This window comes from Aedes albopictus, chromosome 1 (genome assembly GCF_035046485.1).
Source record: "Aedes albopictus strain Foshan chromosome 1, AalbF5, whole genome shotgun sequence".
Classification (NCBI taxonomy): domain Eukaryota; kingdom Metazoa; phylum Arthropoda; class Insecta; order Diptera; family Culicidae; genus Aedes; species Aedes albopictus.
Window position 1 is genome coordinate 20,322,153 of NC_085136.1, and position 27,326 is coordinate 20,349,478.

At 42.2% G+C, this 27,326-nt stretch overlaps 1 protein-coding gene across 1 annotated transcript in view; it reads right to left on the reverse strand.

Annotated features, from left to right (window-relative positions):
- The window catches only part of LOC109433612 (E3 ubiquitin-protein ligase Ubr3), a 229,740-nt gene that overhangs the window by 21,741 nt on the left and 180,673 nt on the right, over positions 1-27,326 (reverse strand). Inside the window, exon 8 of the mRNA XM_029861117.2 lies at positions 4,580-7,991. Within this exon, the coding sequence (XP_029716977.1) occupies positions 4,580-7,991 (3,412 nt within the window). The remainder of the gene's footprint in view (positions 1-4,579; positions 7,992-27,326) is intronic.

Consider the following 27,326-nt stretch of genomic DNA (forward strand, 5'->3'; position numbering starts at 1 on the left):
TCCAGAAATTTCTTTCATGATTCCTCTTAGAATTACTTTAGGAATTCCTCCTGGATTTCATTTAGGGATTTCACCTGGAATTCCTTCGGAGATTCCTTCTAGAATTCATTCTGGAATTTCTTCTGAAATTCCTTCAGGATATCCTCAATTTCGTCGGGTATTCCTCCTGGATTTCCTCAGGGGCTTTCTCCTGGAACTAATTCGAAGATTCCTCCTAAAGTTGCTTCGCTGATTTCTCCTGGAATTCCTTCGGATATTTCTCCTAGACTTCCTATGGCGATTCCTCTTGGAATTTTTTCGGGGTTTCCTCTTGAAAATCCTTCGATTATTCCACTTGGAAATCCTTAGAAGATACCTCCTAGAATTTCTTCAGGGGTTCCCCCTGGGACTCCTGGAGGGACATCTTCTGTAATTTCTTCAGAAAATCCTCAGGGAACTCCGTCGGGTATTCCTCTTGAAATTCCGTCAGGGTCCTCCTGAACTTTTTCCTGGAATGCCATCGTCGATTCCTCCTGGAATTCCTCCTGGAATTCCTCCTGAACTCCCTCAGGGGCTTTCTTCTGGAATTCCTTCGGAGTTTCCATTTGAAAATCTTTCGATGATTCCGCATGGAAATCCTTCAGAAATGCCTCTCAGAATTCCTTCAGGGGCTACGGAAATCCTCCTGAAATTCCGTCGGGTATTCCTTCTGGACTTCCTTCAAGGATTTCTTCTAGTTTTCCTTCGGGGATTCTATTTGGAATTCCTTCGGGGATTCCTCCTGGAATTCCTTCGGGGATTCCTCCTGGAATTCCTTCGGGGATTCCTCCTGGAATTCCTTCGAGATTCCTCCTGGAATTCCTTCGGGATTCCTCCAGGATTTCCTTCGGGGATTCCTCCTGGAATTCCTTCGGGGATTCCTCCTGGAATTCCTTCGGGGATTCCTCCTGGAATTCCTTCGGAGATTCCTCCTGGATTTCCTTCGGGGATTCCTCCTGGAATTCCTTCGGGGATTCCTCCTGGAATTCCTTCGGGGATTCCTCCTGGAATTCCTTCGGGGATTCCTCCTGGAATTCCTTCGGGGATTCCTCCTGGATTTCCTTCGGGGATTCCTCCTGGAATTCCTTCGGAGATTCCTCCTGGAATTCCTTCGGGGATTCCTCCTGGAATTCCTTCGGGGATTCCTCCTGGAATTCCTTCGGGGATTCCTCCTGGAATTCCTTCGGGGATTCCTCCTGGAATTCCTTCGGGGATTCCTCCTGGAATTCCTTCGGGGATTCCTCCTGGATTTCCTTCGGGGATTCCTCCTGGAATTCCTTCGGGGATTCCTCCTGGAATTCCTTCGGGGATTCCTCCTGGAATTCCTTCGGGGATTCCTCCTGGAATTCCTTCGGGGATTCCTCCTGGAATTCCTTCGGGGATTCCTCCTGGAATTCCTTCGAGATTCCTCCTGGAATTCCTTCGGGATTCCTCCAGGATTTCCTTCGGGGATTCCTCCTGGAATTCCTTCGGGGATTCCTCCTGGAATTCCTTCGGGGATTCCTCCTGCAATTCCTTCGGGGACTCCTCCTGGAATTCCTTCGGGGATTCCTCCTGGAATTCCTTCGGGGATTCCTCCTGGAATTCCTTCGGGGATTCCTCCTGGAATTCCTTCGGGGATTCCTCCTGGAATTCCTTCGGGGATTCCTCCTGGAATTCCTTCGGGGATTCCTCCTGGAATTCCTTCGGGGATTCCTCCTGGAATTCCTTCGAGATTCCTCCTGGAATTCCTTCGGGATTCCTCCAGGATTTCCTTCGGGGATTCCTCCTGGAATTCCTTCGGGGATTCCTCCTGGAATTCCTTCGGGGATTCCTCCTGGATTTCCTTCGCGGATTCCTCCTGGAATTCCTTCGGGGATTCCTCCTGCAATTCCTTCGGGGACTCCTCCTGGAATTCCTTCGGGGATTCCTCCTGGAATTCCTTCGGGGATTCCTCCTGGAATTCCTTCGGGGATTCCTCCTGGATTTCCTTCGGGGATTCCTCCTGGAATTCCTTCGGGGATTCCTCCTGGAATTCCTTCGGGGATTCCTCCTGGAATTCCTTCAAGATTCCTCCTGGAATTCCTTCGGGATTCCTCCAGGATTTCCTTCGGGGATTCCTCCTGGAATTCCTTCGGGGATTCCTCCTGGAATTCCTTCGGGGATTCCTCCTGGAATTCCTTCGGGGATTCCTCCTGGATTTCCTTCGGGGATTCCTCCTGGAATTCCTTCGAGATTCCTCCTGGAATTCCTTCGGGATTCCTCCAGGATTTCCTTCGGGGATTCCTCCTGGAATTCCTTCGGGGATTCCTCCTGGAATTCCTTCGGGGATTCCTCCTGGAATTCCTTCGGGGATTCCTCCTGGAATTCCTTCGGGGATTCCTCCTGGAATTCCTTCGGGGATTCCTCCTGGATTTCCTTCGGGGATTCCTCCTGGAATTGCTTCGGGGATTCCTCCTGGAACTACTTCGGGGATTCCTCCTGGAATTCCTTCGGGGATTCCTCCTGGAATTCCTTCGGGGATTCCTCCTGGAATTCCTTCGGGGATTCCTCCTGGAATTCCTTCGGGGATTCCTCCTGGAATTCCTTCGGGGATTCCTCCTGGAATTCCTTCGAGATTCCTCCTGGAATTCCTTCGGGATTCCTCCAGGATTTCCTTCGGGGATTCCTCCTGGAATTCCTTCGGGGATTCCTCCTGGAATTCCTTCGGGGATTCCTCCTGGAATTCCTTCGGGGATTCCTCCTGGATTTCCTTCGGGGATTCCTCCTGGAATTCCTTCGAGATTCCTCCTGGAATTCCTTCGGGATTCCTCCAGGATTTCCTTCGGGGATTCCTCCTGGAATTCCTTCGGGGATTCCTCCTGGAATTCCTTCGGGGATTCCTCCTGGAATTCCTTCGGGAATTCCTCCTGGAATTCCTTCGGGAATTCCTCCTGGAATTCCTTCGGGAATTCCTCCTGGAATTCCTTCGGGGATTCCTCCTGGAATTCCTTCGGGGATTCCTCCTGGAAACCCTTCGGGGACTCCTCCTGGAATACCTTCGGGGATTCCTCCTGGAATTCCTTCGGGGATTCCTCCTGGAATTCCTTCGGGGATTCCTCCTGGAATTCCTTCGGGGATTCCTCCTGGAATTCCTTCGGGATTCCTCCAGGATTTCCTTCGGGGATTCCTCCTGCAATTCCTTCGGGGACTCCTCCTGGAATTCCTTCGGGGATTCCTCCTGGAATTCCTTCGGGGATTCCTCCTGGATTTCCTTCGGGGATTCCTCCTGGAATTCCTTCGAGATTCCTCCTGGAATTCCTTCGGGATTCCTCCAGGATTTCCTTCGGGGATTCCTCCTGGAATTCCTTCGGGGATTCCTCCTGGAATTCCTTCGGGGATTCCTCCTGGAATTCCTTCGGGAATTCCTCCTGGAATTCCTTCGGGGATTCCTCCTGGAATTCCTTCGGGGATTCCTCCTGGAAACCCTTCGGGGACTTCTCCTGGAATACCTTCGGGGATTCCTCCTGGAATTCCTTCGGGGATTCCTCCTGGAATTCCTTCGGGGATTCCTCCTGGAATTCCTTCGGGGATTCCTCCTGGAATTCCTTCGGGAATTCCTCCTGGAATTCCTTCGGGGATTCCTCCTGGAATTCCTTCGGGGATTCCTCCTGGAATTCCTTCGGGGATTCCTCCTGGAATTCCTTCGGGGATTCCTCCTGGAATTCCTTCGGGGATTCCTCCTGGAAATATTTTGAATCCCTCCGGAGATTCCTCCCTGAATTGTTCCTGGAGTTCCTTCTGAGATTCCTCCTTGAATTCTTGCTGTGATTCCTTTTGGGATTCTTTCAAGGATACGTCCTAGAGCTTTTTCAGGGATTTCTCCTAAAAATCCTTCGGAATTTCTCTTGGAATTCCTTCTGGTCTTCCTTCAAGGATCCCATCTTAAATTTCTTCAGAGATTTCTCCTGATATGCCGTCGGGGATTCCTCCTGGCATTTCTACGGGAGATCATCCTGGAATTTCTTCGGAGTTTCCTCTTCGAATATCTTCGGAGATTTCTGTTGGAATTCCTTCGGGAATCCCTTATGGGATTCCTCCGGAAATTTCTCATGGAATTCTTACGGAAATTCCTCATGGAATTCCTCTCAGGATTTCTCTTAGAATTCCTTCGAGGTTTCCTTCTGGTACTACTTCAGTGATTCCTCCTAGAATTCTTTCGGGAATTTCTTCTAGAATTCTTTTGTGGTTCCTCTTTGAATTCCTTCGGCAATTCCTCCTGGATTTCTCTCAGGAATTTCTGTTTTGTAGACATGTGTGTTGCTTGGGTGTGTCAAATTACTATCACGACAAACTGCATGACAAACAAATGTATACCAAGCAGTTATATGCCAAAATGGCAAGATAAACGGCGTAGACGCATGCCAAGTGTCCATTATGCCAAATAACCGTTAATTTTTTATGTGTTTCCTACATATGACTTCGTTAAATACTTTGCTTTTAGAGTAGACTATGTTATTGGAATGCATGAAAGGAATCAGTTCTAAGTTTTAGGAATGTTCAATATCCTGATAATGTGGGACAAACCGAGAAGATTTCTTACCTTGATCCAGATGCAGCGGCGCCAGCAGGATGAACTTCAGCATCAACGCACACGGATCGTTCAACAGCGCCGGAATGGCTTCATTATTACCATAACTTGGAGCCGACGTGGTGGCCGTTGAATTGCCATCCTCCGATTCCGAACCGGCGGCGGCAGCACTACTAGGAAAACCCAGCGAAGCTCCCACGGCACCGGCCATCGAGGCCGAAGCCGACGATCCTTCCGTTGCGGCGTCGTCGTGTTGCCGTGCCAGTGCCAGCCCGCACAGAATCGCCCACGAGTGCCACGCGGGCCAGTCTTCGCCGACTTTCAGCCGGACGGGCGAATCGTCGTTGATCATCAGTCGGACGTGCAGGGACAGGACATGCAGTAGGGGAACGATGCAGTCCCGCTTCGGTTTGTAGCGGAGATCCCGCTGGGTGCAGAGGGAACCACCCCGTTGTATCACCTCCGATTCGAGGTTGATCCGGGCGATTGAGATGACGAAGGAGAACAGGCTGTGCAGGGTGACCGGATGCTTCTTGATGTTCCGCTGGGTGCAGCTGGTCATGTTCTCCATGGCTCGGCCCATGGCCTCGTAGAATTTGGTGGTCGTCGGAGGGCGTTTGTTCTCCTTGATGAGGTTCATCAGGTCGTTGACTAGACTGGGGTACGGTGGGGCAGGTGTTCGGATCAGCGGAGTCGGCCGGTCCAGGCAAGGACTGAGAGGTAGGACCGAGTTGGCCAGCTGTCGGCATACCGGGCAGAAGAACTCTCCACGTTCAACGTTGAGGTTCTGTGGCCGTGCCGAAGTGTGTAGTGATTTCAGATATGAATCCTGACATGTGAGGTGGACATGGTGGCCACAGGACTGCACATGAACTCCGCCTTCCCATCCGATGTTGTGAGACAGGAACCACGACGTCGATCCGAACTTCCACTGCAGTAGATCAACCCGTTTGTTGAACTCATTGGACATCTTAACGTTCCGTTCCAGTCGCGCCTTATCATCCTCATTCAATGGCAAGGGACAGGGGTCGTTCTCCTTCCGCCGGTGGCCCACAATACTGCTGGATTCAACCAACACTACCAACCCGATCGGATTCGACTCCGTACTCGGACCGGTTGTATTGCAAATGATACAGTCGTACTCCTTCTCCCGTGGCATCTCGATCATCTCTTCCTCGTCCTCCTCGTCCCCTTCGAAGCAATCCATATTGGCGGCTGCCGCCTGCTCCATGAAAGCCTTCTGCCGATTCGCAAACTCCTCCATCAGCTTCTTCTGGCGTTCCTTGGCCCGCTTGCTCCGCTCCTCACGTTCCTTAGCCTCACGTGCTTTCTGTTCCGCCTGACGTTCTCTTTGGTTCGGCCACAGGGCGTGGCGGATGTCGTCGATCTTCCGGGCGCAGCTGGCGTCCAGCCGGGCGATCCTCCGCAGCAGGTTCCCGATGAAATACGGCCCGTCTCCGATACGCGATTCGGACACTTTGATGCGCCGCTGTTGACTAGATGAGGAGCAAGAGTCTTCGTCCTGGTCCATTCGTTCGTCATCGCCATGATCCTCCGTGGAAGCGTCATCGTCTTCCAGCGAGAAGCTGTCCAACGCCCCGCTCAGTTGCGAGTGAAGCTTCAGCAGAAGCGACAGAATACTTTCCTCGATCAGTACGGTGTCCGCTTCGTGGGTGGAATCTCTCGAGGCTTCGATGTTACGCCGTTTGTGCCGGGGTCGACTGCCGGCCATTTGATGGACTAGTTGGGAACTGCCTCCACTCGTATTGGTGGACGAGGGGCTAACTGCGTTGACCACGGTACTGGCACTGGGCGGCGCCGGAAGCTGCGGTCTGCTAGGAACTGTAACCGGTTGAACACGATTGAAGGGTAGCATCAGCCCTGGGTTCGAGGGAACCGACGATGAGAACATGGTTGTATCCGGAGTGGTCGTCCGATTGGTGTCGTTGGCTGTCAAAGATTGGTTCGGCGCAACGGGGAAGTCATGTCGAATCACCAACTCCATGCTACTTTCGTTATAGATCTCGCTCGTCACCCGAGGGACGGCCACCGTCCCGGAATTTATAACTGCGTTATTACTCTCGTTGTTGTTGTTATGGTACTCCGGAAGAGTCAACGCCTGCCGCAGATTTAACGGTGGAATGGGGTCCACTATCATATGAGACATCTCATCGTCATCGTCGTCATCCATCCGCCTTGCCAGGGAGCTTCCCCGCACCACGGACAAATCCTGCGGAATCGCCACCTCCCCGCCACTATTCATGTGCGTTCCGTATTCGTTATCAACGCTACCGACCAACATCGGTAGCGTTTCACTTTCCGACAGTTCCCATTCCACGTCGCTGTCGAACGTGGGCGTTCCCGCGCTCTGATTCTGATAGTTTGCCGGCATAACCTGTGGTTCTCCCGGTATCAGCGATATCCGCTTGATCGTCATCTTCAGATTATCCGTCAAACAATTACTCGGATAGCAGTTCAACAGCTCCGGCACCGCATCTCTACTCTCCTCGGACGACCTCCGTCCGTTCCCAGTCCCTGAACCCACACCTCGCTCCAATTCGTTCCCGCAATCCTTGTTACTCTCGCTATTGCTCACAGCCATTTCCAGCAGAAACACCGCCAGCGCCAACATGTGCTCCGAAACGCTATGCGTATGCACGGCCCGGTAGAAGATCGCCAAGATCGTTGCGTGCAGAACCCGCGAACTCAGAATACTCCTCGGATCACTGTACACCTTCCCGCACGAACTCGGCAGCCGGAACGGCGGCCACAGACTCCCACTCCTCGGCATCTTACCTTCGCCCTTCACGTACCCACTAAACCGATCCATCGAGTTCTGGAAGTCCCGCCTGTGCACCGCCCGCAGCAACACATGCAACGGATCGTAATACTTTTCCCACACCAGGGCCACCGGCATAAACAAACCCTGTTCCAGATTTTCCGAATTCACCGGAGGCGGCCGATAAACCGAGAGATCCTTCAGAAACCGCTCGAAGTTCCTCGTGTGAGCGTTCAGCGAGCGCTCCGGCATCAGTTCCAGCAGCTGGCTGTGCGTCTTGTCCCCGGTGGCCAGCAATGCACTAATCTCAATAATACACTGCGTCGTTTCGTCGTTCCCCAGATTGACCCGCGATGTGATCAGTGTCGCAAGGAACGTCAGCAGCCCCTCCAGCATCGAGTCCTGTTCCATCTCTTGAGGGGCGCTGAGTACGCCCATCCCCAGCCACTCGGATACGCCGAAGATCGCGATGCAATCGGTGAGGAACATATTGGCCGGCAGTTGGGTGGCACAGATCTGCAGAAAGAACAGATCCATGTCGACCATCGAGTTGCAGAAGTTGGCCTGCAGGTAGGTCATGGCTTGGCCCTTGATCTGGAGCCCGTTGCGCACCCAGATGCCCGAGAGGATCTCGTAGAAGAGACTCTGTGGAGAAAAGATGGAGAAAAGTAGAAAGGTTAAGGTAATGGGAAAATAGTGTTGAAGAGTTTAATACTATGAGAATTTGAGGTTATGTTGGGAGCATTTAAGCTATATTTGGCGATGGTCGCTTGTTGTGCGCTAAAGGGGTTTCTTGTTGGTTTACTAGTAGTGATTCTCATTTCCGTAACCGTCGTATTGAAGGCATTCAACAGTCCTTATCCAGGACTGATAGCACCTTTTAGCGCTATCTAGTTGAATCTATGGTCAACGGTAATGACCTGCTGTGAATATGAAAGCTTTACTGAAGCTACAGAATTTAGATTTTCCCGGAAGCTATCTAGGTGGCCAAATTCGGAATCGAGAGATTAAGTAGAAATGTGAAGCATTTAAAGGCAAAGTGCGTTTAACTGACAGAGATAAATTTGTGAAAAATAATCATTGGTTTTTGTGGGTTTCGAACCCACGACTTCGTAACGCTAGTACGGCGCTTTAATTAACTAAGCCACAGAACAAGTGAAGTTACAAATCCTCGGAATAGAAAATCAAACTGAATTCGAAGCGTCACTCTAAACAAGTGGTATTTTTTTACAAATTTATCGCTCAAGTTGTAAACTAAATGCACATTGCCTTCAAATGCTTCAAGTTTTTAGTCTATTTCAGACTTACTGGCCGACTGATATAACCTAGGTTTCCTTCCACCTCCAGAAGTTCCGTCTGTGATTTTGCTAGGAGTTCCACGTTTAATTCCCCTGGGAGTTCCACCTGAAATTTCTATCGTAGTTCCATCTGGGATTTTTCAGCTACTTTACCTGAAATCATTCCAGAGAGTCCTTCTTGGGATTCCTCCAGGAGTTCCAGCTGAGATTTCGCTAGCAATTTCAACCTGACATTCCCCCAGAAGTTTCATTTGGAATCTTTTCAGAAGCTTCATCTGTGATTTCTTTAGACGTTTCTATAGAACTCTCAAGTGGAAATTGTACAAGAGCTCCACATAGAATTCATCTTGTACCTTGAATTCTTTCAGGAGTCCCACGTGCGATAGATTGTTCCAGGAGGTTTGCCTCTGAAGATTTTACCTAGAGTTTTCCCAGGAGTTCCACTTTGGATTTTTACAATTTCTTCGGGAATTTCTTCAGCAGTTCCTCCAAGAATTTCTCTAGAAGTTCATCCGAGCATTCCTCCACGAGTTTTTTCGTCAATGTATTCAGAACTTTTAATAGGAGTTCCTTTGAGAAATCCTCCAAGACTTCTTCTAAGGCTTGCACAAGAAATTTCTTTGGCATTACCTGCGGGAATTCCACCTGGAGTTTCTTTGAGAATTGCTCTAGAAGCACTTCTGAATATTACCTCAGAAGTTCCTGCAGAAATGTCTACACAGGAACTCCTTCAGAAATTCCTCTACAAGTTTGTTCGGCAATACCTTTGCCTTTGCGCCTAGAACTTTAAGATTTATCAGAGATCTTCCAGATATCCTTTGACAGTTCCCCAGGGAGTTTCTAGGAGCATTAGGGGCCATACATAAAGTACGCCTCGCTTAGAGGGGAGGGGGATTTGTGAAAGTGAGACAACCGTGGAAAACCACGTAAAAACGGGGTTAAAATTCTCCAATCCAATTTAAGTGTGACTTAATGGATGCTCCTTTACGGGAATTCCCACAGGATTTCCTCCGACTATTCATCCAGAGTTCATCCTGTGAGTTTCACTGATTGATCCAGATCTATCTCTTGGATTTTCTCTGCGACATCCTGAAGAAATTTCCTTGGAATTGGAACTTCATAAAAAAAAAGTTCTTCTGAAAAACCCCTGACAAATTAGGAGTATTCCCAGAGAAGTTTTTGGGTCTTTCCATTTACTACGTGATGATTTATGTGGAAGGAGAGGAGGGGGGGGGGGGGTTGAGAAATCTTGCGTGCCATACAAAAATGTGGATTCTCATACAAAAAAAAATCTTGGAAGGAGGAAGGGGGAGTGAGGTGGTGTCGAAAAATCGCGAAAATTCTCTTACGTAATAAATGGACAGCCCCTTTTGGAATTCCTTCAGAGGTTCCTCTTGAGAATCACTCCAGTAGATTTGCATGCAACGCCTTCAGAAGTTCCCCAAGCATTCCGAGAATCCGAGAATCCTTAACAATGATAGGACTTTGGAAGATATTCTTGCTCAGATTCCTATGGAAATGTATTTACAACCGATCTCACCTTTGGTTAAGATTCTGCAGGACATTCTACAGTGCTAGACAAATACCTTAAGTACCCCCAAGAATTCTTCTCAGAATATCTCTGGAAATTCTGATTAGAGCTCTTGTGGAAGTTCAACGGAAGTTCCAAAAGTTTTTCTCTGAACATGTCCAGAAATACCTCCAACAGTACCACCGAAAACGTCTCCTACAGAACCTTTGAAAATTACTTTCGCAAGGGCCTCCGAAAACACTAATTTACAAAATGAAACGAAAGTCATGAACTTTTATCAACAACGATCATTTTTTAACCATATTGACGTGCTCCAAAAATAAACATCTAAGTAGAACAGTTTTTGAATCACAGCTGAAAATCAAATTATACTATGTTTTGGAAATTATTAAAATTTTGATATGTTACGTTGCAGTCTACCAATTTCAAATCTTTTGGCAAGAATTGATTGCTGGATATAATACCTTTCGATCATCTGAATTCAATTATTATGTCAGGTTAATGGAAGTCCTGTTATTGGTGGGTGTATGAAACTATCTCCTTAAAATTTTACGAAAATTAAAAAAAAAAAAACAAATGGAAAGTTGTATTTTTTTATTAATATGAAAAATACAGCTGTTAAATTCTTTCCCAAAGTACATTTGAAATACAGTTACAGTAAACATATCAGCTTAATCGGAGCATTGGCTACGGAGAATGAAATGTATGAAATAAACAACTTTGAAGTTCTTTGCGAAAGCGTTTTCTAAAATGTCACTAAAAGTACCTCATAATTTCTTTCAGAGTACTTCCGGAACCCCGGAAAACATAACTTCCGAACCGCTCAGTGCCCCAGGAATTCTTCCCAGAGTATGTACGCAAATCCTTTCAACCACCACCCGGTAATTCTTTCTGAAGTGCCTCTAAATACTGCCAAGAATTGCTCCTAGAATTACTTATAGAGTACCATCGGAAATTCCCACAGCAATTCCTCCCGGAATATCTCCAAGAATTCTTTTTGAAAAACCTTCGGTAATACTTTCCTTAGCGTCTCCGGGAATTTCACCTGAGCTATCTGCTCTTCCCAGAATTACTATCGAAACTACTCCCAAAGTTCCCATGGAAACTCCTAAGTGAATTATTCTATGAGTTACTCTGGGAATTCTGATCTGAGTTTTATATTTGGAATATGTGAGCAACTCCAAGAATTTTATAAAAAGTATCAACGGAAATTACTGCTGAAATTCTTCAATAATTGCTTCAAAAATTCCTCCCAGAACTGCATCGATAATTTAGAACACGTTTATATCTTTACGAATCCTTCCAAAAGTGTCGCCGGAAATAACTTCCGGAGAACCTCAGTTTATTCTTTCTGAAGCATATCCGGTTATTTCCCTCGAAGTATCTCAGAGATTCCCCCCTCAGAGTTTTTTTTTATAACATTCTTAATTTAAGAAAGTAGAAAGCCGTTCCAGAGCAACTTTAACCTTCACGTACCCGACCCCCGACAACTCTTTTTCAAAATGCTGGCATTTCGTCAATTTTCATCCGATTTTTTTTAAGTTGCCCTCAATCAATCATAAATTGGTGAAAGTTTATTATACTCAAGTGGCCGTGTAATATACGGAACCATTCCGGAGATATTCCGGATTATGCTGGGGTCATGGGGCTAAAAAATGATTATTTCGTGTGTTATTGTGTGTTAACCTTCGTTTTTCAGCCAAAGTTTTGTTGCGAACACTGAAACACAACTGCGATAACCAGATTTGAATAACTTGACCCATCCGGATCACCGTGACAGGTCCCGCGGGGCCTCATTAGGGACACGTCTGGTTTTCAACGTAAACACGCCGTCCGACGTATTAATCTTCACGATTTCGAATGGCTGAGTCAGAAACGATAGGCTGAAGTCTGTTTCAACTAATATGGCCAGCCCGGAACATCTAGCACAGGTTCCACGGGGGCGTCATCGGGGACATTTCTGTTTTTCAACCAAAACATGCCGTGCGACGTATCTATCTTTATGATTTCGAAAAAATGGAGCAGAAAAAAATGACTGAAGTATGTATCCACTGATGTGGCCGCTCCAGAACACCTGGAGCAGGTTCCGAGGTGGCCTCTTAAACACAATAACACAAGAAATAATCTCTTTTAGCCTTTTGGCAAAACAGACCCCTCCCCCACCCTCTGACCCCAGTACAATCCGGAATATCTCCGGAATGGTTCCGGATATTACATGGCCACTACAGTATAATAAACTTGCATCAATTTGTGATCGATTGAGGGCGACTTCGAAAAAATCGGATGAAAATTGACGAAATGCCAGCATTTTGAAAATGAGTTGTCGGGGGTCGGGTACGTGAAGGTTAAAAATAGCTGCGAAAATTCTAGGAGAATGACTGCAAGATCTCAGAGTAACTTATTCGAAAATAACTCGGAGGAATTCTTAGAAGATTTTGCTGGAAAAAATCTCTCCCGTAGGAACTCCTGTAAGAATGCCCAGAAAAACTTCAGACAAGATTCTTGGAGGGAAGTCCTAGTATGCCTTTCAGAGGAATCGCTGCAAAAATATTCGGACAAATGCCCAGTGGATCTCCTGGTGGAATTTAGGAGAAACTCGTGGAATACGCAGAGGAAATTCTGGAAAAAAAATATGAAGACTGCTGGAAGAATGCACAGAATCCAGAGACATTTCTAAAAGAATTCCAAAAGGCGCTCATCAAAGAATTCTTGGTGGAACTCCTGTAGGGACTCCCGAATGAACACAACCTCTACTAGAGTTTCCGTCCCTACTGGAAATTCCTGTAAAACTTCCGGGGAAAAGACATGGGATGACTCCCAGAGACTCCAAAAAATTCAGAAAAAAAACTGCTAGAAGGATTCTCCAAGAAATCTGACAAAAAAATCAATATTTGCATTGGCCTCAGTAGAAAAACTCATAAAAATTCAAAAAGATAAGATTTAATTGAAGGAGAAACTTTTGGAAGAACGCTCCGAGGAAATCCTGAGTAAATTCGAAAAAAAAACTCGGAAAAAAGTGAGTGTTTGGGCAGGTTCGTGATTTCCGGGGAAGTTGCTTCGGAGTGAAAATCGGACACTGGCTGTTGGGTAGCGTTACACCGTGCGGAGGTGGTGTTATCGGCTAAAGCACTATTTCACTGTCTACAAAGTTCAACTAACCGCCACTAGGAGATTTTCTTCTTGGATAACGGAAACTTATGGAGCTTTAACGAATACTTTATTTCACTTTGAAGATTGCGTTGGATACAATTTTGGACCACTTCATTCGTTGGGATTTCAACTCATTCAATTTTATTTTATAATTTCTAGGATTTTATTTTATAAGGATTTTATTTTATAAATTCTAGGAAAGCTAGCTATTTTCTACTACTTGCAAATATTCAATATATGCTACTCTTTTCTAGTACTACTTACTACTACTATCTAGCACTCAATTTCAGTACTAGAACAAGGTGGGTTCGGCGCGAATCTATAGAGAATTTATTGAGAACTAGTTGAGAACAAACAGTGAGGAATCTGCGAAAGAACTCCTGGGGGAACCCCTATGAAGATTCTCGAAGAAATAGGCTGTTCGGGCCCGTATGAAGTTGATCACCAATATTAACTTCTTTTCCCGATCAGCCTAGATAGCTGTGTAGTGTCGGTAGCGGTTAGTTCAACTGGCTAAGAATAGCACTACGGACCGCCTTTTCCAGTGGTAGGAGTCCACTAATCAGGTGACCCCTAATTCAAGGTGTTATGCGGCTTTACGCTTACCGTGCCTAGGAATGAATGGTTAGGGGGGTCTTATAAAAACCTAATCGCAAACGGAGCCTGTGGAGTACCAGGGCACCCTCCACAGTATTTGCCCTTACTGTGCTAACCGGAGCAATGGTGCAGAGGACCTTGTGTTTCTCCGAGACAGTCAGCTGCCCTTCTTTAATCTCATTCTTGAGGCTGAATATTGGCGTGATTATGAATATGTTATTAATTAGTTTAAATTTTCACCTATATGGTTTCGCATTATGCATTTTACACAGTGTATTCTGTGCATCCTCGCCATTGGCGCACTCAAATCGATACCGATCTGGCTTTATTGTTGCTGTTCTTTCTTGTGCTGTGATTGTTAAGAGTTTAATCTTGCCTAGTTTGGGTAGTGGCTACGGTTAGGATAGCTCAGATCAATCTTCAGCACGAAAGAACAGCAACGATCAATCTTTGTAGACTTATGCAAAATGGTACAGCCCAAGTGGCGTTAGTCCAAGAACCTTACTTTCGTAAGGGGAATTTCTATCTAGGAAACCTTGTGAATCCGGTGTTTGCTACTTTCAGTAAAAATGAAATGGCAAACTCACGTGTCATGCCTCGAGCATGTGTGCTTGTCAACTACGCAATCGTTGCTACACTCATCTCTGAACTAACCACCAGAGATGTATGTGCTATCACAATCGACGTATCTGTTGGAAACCTCAACAGGAAATACGTTTATTGTTCGGTTTATTACTTTCAAGCAAGTCATTGCATACTGCACTTCAAAAGGCCTTCCGCTAATTGTTGGTAGTGATGCTAATGCTCACCATATAATCTGGGGCAGCTCAGACATCAATTTGAGAGGCTCCAGTTTGATGGAATACTTAAGTAGTACAGATCTTGGATTACTTAACATAGGCAACCGCCCAACCTTCATGGTATCTGCTAGAGAGGAAGTGTTAGACATAACGCTTTGCTCTAGCAGAATTAGTCACGAGCTGACCAATTGGCATGTGTCAGATGAAGAATCTTTATCTGACCATCGCTACATCTTGTTTGAGCATGTGAATGTTACTTCGCAAACTTTGCGTTTCAGAAATCCCCGGTCAACCAACTGGGATCTCTTTACCGATTTGGTTGCAGCCAAATTTCATGGATACTCACCATCAATTGACACTCCAAGTGATTTAAATGATGCCGTTGATACTACAACGGCCTTCATCATGGAAGCTTTTGAAGAAGCTTGCCCTCTGCGGTCTGTGAAGACCACAAGAGGAACCCCTTGGTGGAATTCTGATCTGGCGAAGCTCAGGAAACAATGTAGAAAGAGTTGGAACAGACGACGTTCGGCTGGATCGGAGGCTTTCAGGTCGGCTCGCAAGGCCTACCAGAAAGCTCTTCGGTCTGCTGAACGATCCGGCTGGAAAAACCTTTGTACAAATGTTTCCAGTCTGAGTGAAGCCAGTCGATTGAACAAAATCTAAGGATTTTCAAGTGAACGAACTTCGTTTGCCAAATGGTGATTTCACTTCCTCTGATGAGGAAGTTTTGGAATGTTTATTCAGTACACACTTCCCCGGATGTGTGGATATTACATCTTCGGATGAACCTGATGTCTTTTCTTGTAGTTATGATTCTTTAGCTTCGGCTCGGAGTATCATAACTTTAGAATCGATTGAATGGGCACTTAATAGCTTTGCTCCTTTCAAATCTCCTGGGGCAGATGGGATTTATCCCTTTTTGCTTCAGAAGGGATTTGATCATTTCAAACATGTTTTGAAACAACTACTTGTTTGCAGTTTTGCTACAGGGTATATTCCCAAATCCTGGCGGGATATTACTGTAAAGTTTATTCCGAAAGTGGGTCGCGCGTCGTATGAAGAATCAAAGAGCTTCAGACCTATCAGTTTGACCTCTTTTCTTCTGAAATGCTTAGAACGCATAGTCGATCATCACATCCGTGATGTTCATCTGGCCAATGTGCCTCTTCATGTGAACCAACATGCTTATCAATCTGGAAAGCCCACTGTGACTCTTTTACACAAAGTTGTTTACGATATCGAGAAGGCATTCGCTCAAAAGCAATCCTGCTTGGGTGTTTTCTTAGATATCGAGGGTGCCTTTGACAACGTGCCTTTCGATGCCATATTGGAAGCCGCACGGGGTCATGGCATACCACCTATGATTTCCAATTGGATTCATCAAATGCTCAAAAACCGTCATCTCTTCTCGACATTGCGTCAAGTGGCGATTAGGAAATTGAGTGTTTGTGGATGCCCCCAAGGGGGAGTCTTATCACCACTTTTGTGGAATCTCGTAGCAGATACGCTATTGAGGCAACTCAATAATAGCGGTTTTCCTACTTATGGTTTTGCCGACGACTACCTAACATTGTTAGTCGGTATGTGCATCAGCACCCTTTTCGACCTGATGCAAAACGCTCTTCAGGTAGTTGAGGGTTGGTGTCGCCAATATGGCCTATCGGTAAATCCGAGTAAAACATCTATTGTTCTTTTCACGGAAAAGCGAAACCGTAATGGTGTTCGACCTTTACGTCTCTTTGATTCTGAAATCGATGTGACTGAACAGGTAAAGTACGTTGGAGTCATTCTTGATTCCAAGCTTTCCTGGACACCTCACATTGAGTTCAGAATCAAGAAAGCTTGTATGGCCTTCGGGCAATGCCGGCGAACCTTTGGTACAACTTGGGGTCTTAAACCCAAGTATATCAAATGGATTTACACAACTGTTGTTCGTCCAATATTGGCTTATGGATGTCTTGTGTGGTGGCAAAATGGCGAAGTGAGAACGGTCCAATCAAAATTAGGCCATCTCCAAAGGATGTGCCTAATGGCGATGTCTGGAGCGTTCCCTTCAACTCCTACGACAGCGCTCGAAGTTCTCTTTAACGTTGCCCCACTTTCTTGCACTCACCGTCTATGGGTACTCGGTTTACTAGAGGAAACTCCTGTGAACCGCAGTTCAACACACACCTTGTTGTTTCCACTTTTGGTGAATTGGGACAAAGTTGTCCTTGCTCCAAGTGATCTTACAATTGCTTGTAATTTTCCATATAGGACATTTTCCACGAAATTCCCTTCCTGGGAAAAGTGGACATCTGGATATCTGGAAAGAAGTATTTCGGACGGCATCGTATGTTACACTGATGGCTCCCTTCTCGAAGGTCGAGCAGGTGCTGGTGTTTATTCTCGTGAGCTAAGGCTGTATCAGTCTTACTCACTTGGTAGACACTGCACCGTTTTTCAGGCCGAAATCTTTGCTCTTATGTGCGGAGTGCATTCCGCACTTCAGCAGCACGTAATGGGCAAAGTAATATACTTCTGTTCAGATAGCCAGGCTGCTATTAAAGCACTTGCTTCGGCCAACTCCAGGTCGAAGATAGTTATCGCTTGTCGAACTCAAATCGAGGAGCTGAATTCAGCAAACGCTGTTCACCTTGTATGGGTACCTGGTCATTCTTCCATCGCTGGAAATGAATTGGCTGATGAGTAAGCTCGCACTGGAGCATCACATGACTTCATTGGCCCTGAGCCAGCTTTTCCGGTATCCAAGTGTTGGATAAAGCTTCAGATTGACACCTGGGCTGCCACTCAGCACAAACAATACTGGAATAGTTTGGAGTCATGCCGTCAAACAAAATTGTATTGTACTGAGCCATCTCTAGGGGTAGCAAAGTATCTAACTAATCTGTCTAAGCAGAATTGCAGCATGCTGGTCAAAGCATTGACTGGCCACTGCCGACTCAGCTATCACACGGCGAATATTCAGCAAGCTGATTCATTTGCCTGTGATAGCTGTGAATCCGATTATGGAACTTCGTATCATTTGATATGTAACTGTCCAGTTTTCGCGCAACTGCGTTTCCGAGTATTCGGTAAACACTTATTAAGTGAAACTGACTTCAGAAGCCTGAATCTTCAGGATATTCTGTTGTTCTCAACCCGCTGTGGTAAAGAGCTATAGGCTCTCTTTCGCTTTATGCGTTATTACAGTGCCCTTTTCAGGGCGCTGTTTGAATCCATTGTGGTACGCTTGTGCGTTAGTACCCTCTTCCACACGCAAAAAAATGTTCCCGTTAGATGTACGTGATTCATCACTTGAATTGGAATTTGCCTTCCATATTCCTAGTTTATCGGATTCCGATAAAAGCCTCTAATTCATTCGTAATCTCTACGTGATATTCCTATTCGAGTCACATTTTGTCATATCCATGCTACGTGATTGGTCACGTAGAACTTCAGTGTTGGGTGGCATATCGATTTTAAGTGACCTTCCTGTGTGAAAAAATACCAAAACTCAACATGGCGCCGGACATCCTTGCGGACCTGGACATTTTTCGCAAATTTTGGAGATTTTCAAACGTAAGTAATCGAAATAAATTGTAAATGTACTTTTAAACCAATTACACCAATTATTCCAGAGTGCGATATAGGACTTAATGAGCTGTTGGCGCTGTTCCTGCAGGATTTGGGAGTAGGTACTTGGAGCGAACGGGTACGGAGATTCTTTTTTCGCGTATCAATCAGCTCGCGGAGAGAAAGAAACGTAAGTTCTCGTGCGTAATATATTTGGTTTTTGTTATGATGAGCTAAAAGTCCGTCGGATGAGAATCGGAGTAAAAGGGGATAAATGAATAAACGCATGTTTACACGTTGTGGGTCAGTTTCAGACTGCCGTTTATTTCTAGATTCGATAGTATACTCTGTTTCTCTTTCAATACATCGATACATTTGAGACACGTTCACAGATGATTACAACAACTCTTTCACCCATTATGAGATTTTACAATAGTATTGTAAAACTAACACATAGTATACAATTTCAGAACTCTTCTGATCGAAGACCTCTTTTTTTAAGACTTAAGCTGCTTACTCTAAATGTTTATAAAAACGAATAATTTTCATACTCATGTAAGAAAAATCAAGAGCGTCCCTAATTAGTTTTTTTTTTTATGAAATAACATTATTGCTAATTATCACTTGTCTTGTAAGTCATGACTCCGATTAATGCATACGATAATCTGCTGGCAGCCTCTGTTCACACCATAATCTCGTAGCCTTCTCACCCATCTCAGCATCTTCTTATTTCTGCATTTCTCATTTAATCCATAGCGGCTCATGTTCGGAAGTATAGTCCTATTGTTCATATCGGTGGTGATCCTCTTTCCACCCCGAAAAAAAATCCATTGCAATGGTGCGCTCAAAATAAAATGCAGACAAAAACAGAAACTCGCAAAATAGTTTGTCTGAACAAATCATTTGCTCATGACACCGACAAAAAATGGTAAAATGGAGCTTTCTGTAAAATAGTGCTTTATTTATGCTTTGTTGGAGAGCGTCACAAAAACGTTACCGTGAATTTGTTGCAAATAAAATAAAAATGTCAAAACAAATTACAATTTACTATACATAGTTGGTATATAAACAGTACGTGTTCACACAAAAAGGTTTTGACAAAAAAAAACACTAAACAGCTCTAATGAACCAAAAAAATATTGAAAATCACTTCACGCAACTAAAATGCTTTTGAACTATAGAGTAACGTAGAAATAAAAATGACATAAAATATTCTCCACCATGGAAGAAATAAAACATGCATAAGCGCATGCTGTGTCAAAAACTAGATTCAACTAAACCGACAGAATGTCGTAAAGTTGTAATCTTTTTTTTTCGTGTACACTCCATCAAAAGCAAAAAACAGGCTATTGTGAAAAAAATAAGACCACGGCGTAATGATCATATACCACCAATTTTAGCCAAATGAGACCAAACACGACACAAAGTTTACACTCAATTACACAAACTGATTAAATGCACGCTTTTAACACTTATGACAAACAAGTTTTTTGGTAGCCTTATCATTTTGATGGACCAACAGATGGTTTTATTCTCGATCGTCTCGCCGTGCCTCAGCATCTCAATCTTCCATTATTGCTTTTCATCCGGTATTGTTGTAAACTCGGCCATCGTAAAAACAGTAGTGGTCGTCTGCACCGCCACAAAAAAATGTTTACCACAAAAATGCTTAGTAACAAATGGTGACAATAAAACAGAAATCTATAAATTCGTGAGCAGCAACAAATGATTTTATCAACAAATACGATAAAATACGAAAAAGTCTCACAAAAAAGAATTTCTGCAAAAAAAAGTACACCACTAAACATATAAAAATCCATTGCCAAAAATGGACAAAATTATAGCACTAAGCACCATAAAAAAGCACAATAAACTTGGTCCACAATAAAAATATACTGTTCAAAATGCACGCGTAAATTTGCCACAAGAAATCGTCTTTATCCTCGTTCGCCACTGTTATGATGAGCTAAAAGTCCGTCGGATGAGAATCGGAGTAAAAGGGGATAAATGAATAAACGCATGTTTACACGTTGTGGGTCAGTTTCAGACTGCCGTTTATTTCTAGATTCGATAGTATACTCTGTTTCTCTTTCAATACATCGATACATTTGAGACACGTTCACAGATGATTACAACAGTTTTCAAATAAATTAAATTTTCATTACTTCTGTTTTCAGAAAACACAGAATTCCAACAGAATGCACAATGCTGCTCAACAGAAGTGCGCTTCAAATGCCATCGGAAGCGGTGGCATTCGGTTTGTTACTGAAAAAAAAACGAGAAGCCTTTGTAATGAGAATGAGAAAGTTATTTTTTGTTTTTATCCATAAAATGATCAATAAATCGGAATGCTTTTATTTATTTAGCAAGTGTGTCAATCCGGATGAAATGAACAACAAAATATTATACATATGATGATAACTGATGTCAGAAATCCAATGTTATTAATTCGAATTTCATGTAATGGTAATTTGACAGCTATTTATAATAAACTGGAAAATCACGTATATATTATCTGACAACTATTTACAATGGAATGGGATCTGGCTGGCTTTGCATAACCGGACCTCCAAATAAATTTTACGTGAAAAGTACTGTGGAAAAAATTTATGTATGCTTTCACGTAAACCTAAGGTGAATATTATTTTGGGTGCAGGGTATTTTTCCTATTTCCCTACCTGTCTCTATCCCCATCCAAATCCTTTTTCCTTCATTTTCCCTCAGGTAGATGATGAAATAGGCTGTTATTTTGGCGATGGCACAAATGTCCCAAATTGAGGATAACGTGCCTCTGGAGCCGGCCTTCTGATACCTGATACCGATAGCTTAGTTGGGAAGGAATTTGAGCCCAACTCTGAGTTTAACAGGTTTCAAAAAACTCACCATGACGAATAGAACAAAATCTCCGAATTCAATTAACCAAATAAAAGGAAATTTTGAACCATCATGACTTATTCAATAATGAACTTAGAAAAAAAAAGCTTGAAAATTTTGGATGCACTTTATGAAAAGTTACGACTAGTCGAAAATTTGTAGCCTGTCTCGGTCATTTTGTGTATCCCCTGAAGTAGGTATATCCACAAACAAACAGACGTATCACTTTGAATTATCCGTTAAACGGGAAACGATGGAAAGTAAGTAGAGTGAGACGTCTGTTAGTCTGTGGTATATCTTTGTTCCTGTCACACGATTAGTTTAGGTTCGTTAGGTCGATTAGTTCGCGTTGTGCTGTCCGTGTGTCGTCGTTTTGTGTGCGAGGAGAGAAGCACACATACTACTCACGTTCCCCAGTCTGAGAGGATGCCAGTATGTGGCAAAATACCACTTCTGTCCACGTCGATAAGAAGCACATAGTTATTGGACACTGGGATGGATATCTACTGGTGAGTTCGTTCCATATTATTAAAATAATTATTTTCATATAATGTACAAAATTTAGCAAAATTTCAATATAAAACTAAACTATATTTTTCGTGTATTTACCCAACAAATATTGACAGGTTTGTCACGTCAAGTGGCAGCTCTAGTTGCCTAGTTATTTTCTGTTGATAATTAATATATTTCTTTATTTTTTGCATTTACAAAATAATATGAAAAGTTCGTCATTTTTGGCGTCGACATGCGCAATATTTTAGTCAGAATAAAGATAGCTGTTTTGATCCAAATATAAGTTTCATGAATCATATCACTTACCAAAGTGAATCCAGATCATGTGACTTTCCCCTCCCCAATAACAAAAACAAAAACTAATCAAAAGTCGTGGAGAAGATGAGGTGATCTCGGTCTCTAGTAGCAACGTACGTCACAATAACATTCCCTCCCTTTCTCGATGACTGTAAGGACGTGTCCAAAGATGCACATTGAGAGCGGTAGCTACTCCCAAGCTCCGTTTGTTGGTTCCTTGTGAAATTTTGATTATTCTGGTCAATCACAAAGTAGCAACTACGAATTGTACAATCATCTATGCTCACGCTCATGCTCTCAGTTAACAGCTGTGGAAATGCTCCTTGAAAACTAAGCTAATGCAGGTTTCATCCGTCATTATGACGGTACAACTAGAAGAAGAAGATGCCAAAACAAACGAAGGATGTAAATTTTCATTCTCAACCTGGTACAGGTATACCTCGATTTAGTGGACATTTCAATTTTTGAAATGTCTATAAAATCGAAGCAATTTTTTTTATTTTATTTTTATTTAAATTTTATACCAAAATGTACCAAAACATGTAAAAACTGCATGAAAATTGAGTTTTCGATAAAAGGCTCGAAGTTTTTGACCTATATTAGTAATTCTCGCTTAATAACGAATAAACCACTATTTCGCTATTTTTTATGCTCGAAATATTTTGTCTAAAACTATTTATGGTTGATTGAAAAGCCAATATTTTGTGCAATGGACATACACAATAACGCTATTTGCATAAATGTCCCAAAAAATTAAAAAAAAAAATAAATCGGAAATTCATTCAGGGTTTTTTTGAAAATATCTCTGAGGATTTATTTACCCTGGAATTTGTTTACGAATTGCTTCATAAATTCCTCCAGGGTTGCCATCTGAAATTCCTCAAGGGATTCCTTCGGAAATTTAGAGATTCGTGACAATCACTTGATAGAGCGTGGTTACTGGTTGTGCTGTATTTGCCGAACGATCTTTCTGTATGAGTAGTGTAGGCTTGTGACGCTATCGTCTCGGTCTCGGTCGACTTTTGTTGCAATTCTGAGGTGTTAAATAAAGTTAAGTGAACTCAGAATTTTCAACTCTATTACGACGGTCTGCGAATGATACTTGCCACATTAATTCATCATGTTACAGTTTACACAAGTTATTTCAGAGATTTTTTGAAAATTGGCCCAAGAATTATTTCAGAAATTCTTCTAGTTATTTATTCATAAATTTCCCTAGGCATTTATTTGGAGAATCTTTTGGAGAATCTCTTGGAGAAATCTACCAAAAATTTCTTCAGAAACTCTTGTAAAATATCTTTCTGTTTTTGTTTGCTGAAATTTGTGCGAGTGTTCGGCCAAAAAATCCTTTTCGGATTCTTTTAAAAAAATCTTCCATTTGGAAATTTTCTTCAGAGATTTGTTTAGAAATTATTTCTGTTCTATGAATTTCACAAAGAATTCATTCCAAGCATTTCAATGATTTTCTTCTGAAATTCCTCTCCATTTTTTTCCAAAAAAAAATATTTTTAAATTTGAGTTGAAATTCCTCTGATGATTCTTACAAAAATGCATTCAGAGATTCCATTAGAAATATCTTTGGATATTTATTCAAATTACTCCAGAGATTCCTTTAATAAAACTTTCAGCTATGCCTTCATAATCTATTTTTCAGAAAATGTTTCAAAAATTTAAACTGGGGTTACTTTCTAAACTCTTCCAAGGATTTCATCAAAAATTCTCACAACAATTTCCAATTTCTACAGAAATTCCTCTCCAGTGACTCCGGATGTTTCAGAAAGTGTTGTGTATAAATTTTTGTTGATACTCCTCCAGGGATTTCTTCAGAAAATCTTTCAGAGAGGTAAATTTTTTCGAGACTTTTTTAGATATTTGTCTGAAGAATCCTTCGGAAATTCCTTAAAGCATTCTCTCAAACGGTTCCCCGAGGATTTATTTTAAAACTCTCTCCAGGGTTGACTTTAGAAGTTGCTCCAGAGTTTTTTTAATCTGAATTTCTGTCAGAAAAACTTCCTGGGATTTCTCTAGAATATTCTTCAGGGACTCTTTAAAAAGTATGAGATCCATTAGGGAACTTTCTGCAGGGATTCCTGTAGAAATTACCCTGAGGGTTCCTTCAGAAAATTAGACTAATAATTTCTTCAAAAATATTTCCAAATTTTCCTTCAGAGTTTTTTTTAATAATTTTCTACATTTTAATAAACTTCCACAGATTTTTCGAAAATTCTTTCATAGATCCTTGTTGAAATCCATCCTAGGACTCGTTTAAAAAATTTTTCACGAGTTCCTGAAAAAATCTTTGGAAACTGCTCATAGATTTACTTCAAAAATTCATCCAGGAAATCCCAAAGAAATTCAGTCAGAATTTTTTCACAAAATCTTCTAGGGATTCCTCTATACTTTACAATGTCATATAGAAACTTCTCTAAGAACTCCTTAAGAAAGTCTTACACGGATGGATTCCATAAATGTTGCATGGGTTCGAAAAATCTTGCATAGATTGTTCTAGAAATTCATCTACGAATTTCTTTGAAAGAGATTCCTTCAGAATTTTTACGAAGCATTCATCTAGAAAACCTTCCATGAAGTTCAAAAGTATTCCATGAACTTTTTTTTAAATATGGTTCAAATTTTGAAGAAGTTTTGAGTTTCTGTTTCTCAATGTATCAGAATCAGAAAATTAAAACTTCTTTAAAATTATCTCTGAAGTTTTCAAAAAAACTGTCTCCAATGATTGCTTTTGGAATTCTATAAGATATTATAAAGGAAAATCCCAAAATTTATTCACATGCCTTTAGAATTTTAGATATTGCTTCAAGACATTTTTCCTCCAGAAATTGCTCCAAGGATTTTTTAAGTTAGAAAGTCTTAGGAAATCTTCCAAGGATTACTTCAGAAATTTTTCTTCAGGTTTTGCCGACTGCTATAGAGGATTGCTATGGAAAGGCTGAAAGACATTTATACAGAGATTCCTGCAGAAATTGACACAGAGATTTCCTCAGAAATTCCGCCGGTTATTCCTCTATATATTTTATTAGAAATATCTCCAGGATTTCCTCCAAGTGCACCTCTAAGAATTCCTCTAAAGGGTGATACGGTCAAAATTTGGTCACACATTTTGTTTCATAACTTGAGACTGCGTACACCAAAACAGCTGATTTTTGGACCAGTAATTGTACATTATATGTAGCTTATACCATAAAATTTTCATCAAAATCGGTTTAGTATTTGCAGAGATATTGTGAATCCTGAAAACTGCAATTTTAAAATTTTGTACAAAGAGGATTAAAAAATAAGAACACATTTTTACTCTTTTATTTATAGAGCCAGAAATACTGAACCAATTTCAATGAAAATTTTTCTGTATGTAAAGTATACAAATCAAAATGTTGTGTAAAAATTTCATTCAATTTGATCCAGCCGTTACAAAGCTATATTTGCTTAAGTGGCACCCGCTCAGTTTTTTTCATATCCAAACTGGTACAACTTTGAAAGTATTCATACAAAATGGCTCAAAATTTTACTAAGAACATATTTTCATAATAGAACTATACTGTAAAATGTTGATAAAAATCGGAGCAGTATCAAAATTGTGCTTTACTGACCTTAAATTTCCGATAATTTACTATGGAGCGCCCTTGTACAAAATTTTAAAAAGGTAGGTCGATGGTTTTATCTGTATATCAACCAATACTCAATCGATTTTGATGAAAATTGTATGGTATAAGCTACATATAATGTAGCATTACTGTTCCAAAATTCAGCTGTTTTGATGTACGCAGTCTAAGGTTATGAAAAAAAATGTGTGACCAAATTTTGACCGTATCACCCTTTATGAGTTTCTCAAAGACTTCATTGAAACTTTGTTTAAAATTTGTTTTGGGGGTTCCTCCAGGTTTTTTTTAATATCTCGAGAGGTTTTGTTAGTTATTCTAGCAGTAGTTTCCAGGTATTCCTTCCGGAACTTCTTCAGAAAATCCATCTATGAATTTTAAAAAATAATTCTTTTTTTCAGAAATGCTTTAAGGAGTTTATTCAGAATTTTCTTCAGATTTTTTAAAATTCTTTTTGAAATTTCTTCAGTGATACTTTCGGAGATATCTTTAGATACTTGTTTAATATTACTAGAACTACTTCAGAAGTTTCGGCAGGAATTTCTTCAAAAGTTGTTCCATGTATTCTTTAAGAAGTTGTTCCAGCAGCTCACGAATTGCTCAAGCGGCTCCTTCAAAGATTCCTTCAGGAATTCATCCTTGGGAATGTGCACGTGAAGGGACGCTGAAATCGGGAAACCATGACTAACTAGATCTGAGTACTAGAAATAATTTATCACAAATCTTGTCAGTAATCATCCGAGGCATTACAATGAACTTTTTAGGGAATTTGCTATAAATTTTGGAATTCAATCAGCAAATCTACCAAAAATATCAGGTATTTAATACAATTCTCGGTGAGTCATAAGAATCGTTGAAAAAAGTTTGTTGGAAAACTTTGAGAGAAGATCTGGCGAATCAGTTTGCATGCATCCGTCAAAAATGTTGTTATTGCAAAGGGATCTATAAAAAATATTGCCAGAAAATCACTCCATATACTCCGCTCATCGCCATCATCGACAAAGTCAGGGATATTTATAAAAAAAAATGAAGTCAGAAAGGGAAGTATGAGATTACAGTAAATATATAGAACTAAGTATGTCATGAGGTATGCATTGGCGCTAATATGGGTACTCTACAAAACAATTTATTGATATGAAGTGCTTCGCGTGTTAAAGGCTGAAAACCCCTGGTTTATAAGTCATCATGTAATAAATTGCAAATTTTAAACTGATTGAATAGTTAAAAAAATACCATTAAAAAAATGTACATAAAATCGAGGTAAAATTCAGTCTTGCGAATAATCGCGACCATCACGAGACAATCACTTGAACCGCTTTCTGGAGTCACCCTTCCCAAGGTGATACGAACCAGATCTTACATATATCCTGGAACCAGATAGCATGTCATGCCTGGAATGACAAACATGTTGTGGGTTCCACCCTTCGCAGCTTTGCAGCGATAGCAGTTGCTGAGTATGCTTCAGGCGGGTTGCTAGACAATCAATCTCTCTGAGCAACGATGCATAACGAGCGAAGTGAGAGCGTTTGCCATAGCCAGGGCGAACTGCGTGGTGCGCTCAATGTGTGTGTTTAAACAGAGCTATGCAAAACGAATAGGATTTATGACGTAATTGAGTTGTCCAAAAAATGTCTCACGAAACCTAATGCAAGCCTATCTATATACGTGAGAACAAAAGATGTTTACAAAGTTCTTACAGATAGATTAACACGGGAAATCTGAACACAAACCACTACCACAGAGGAATT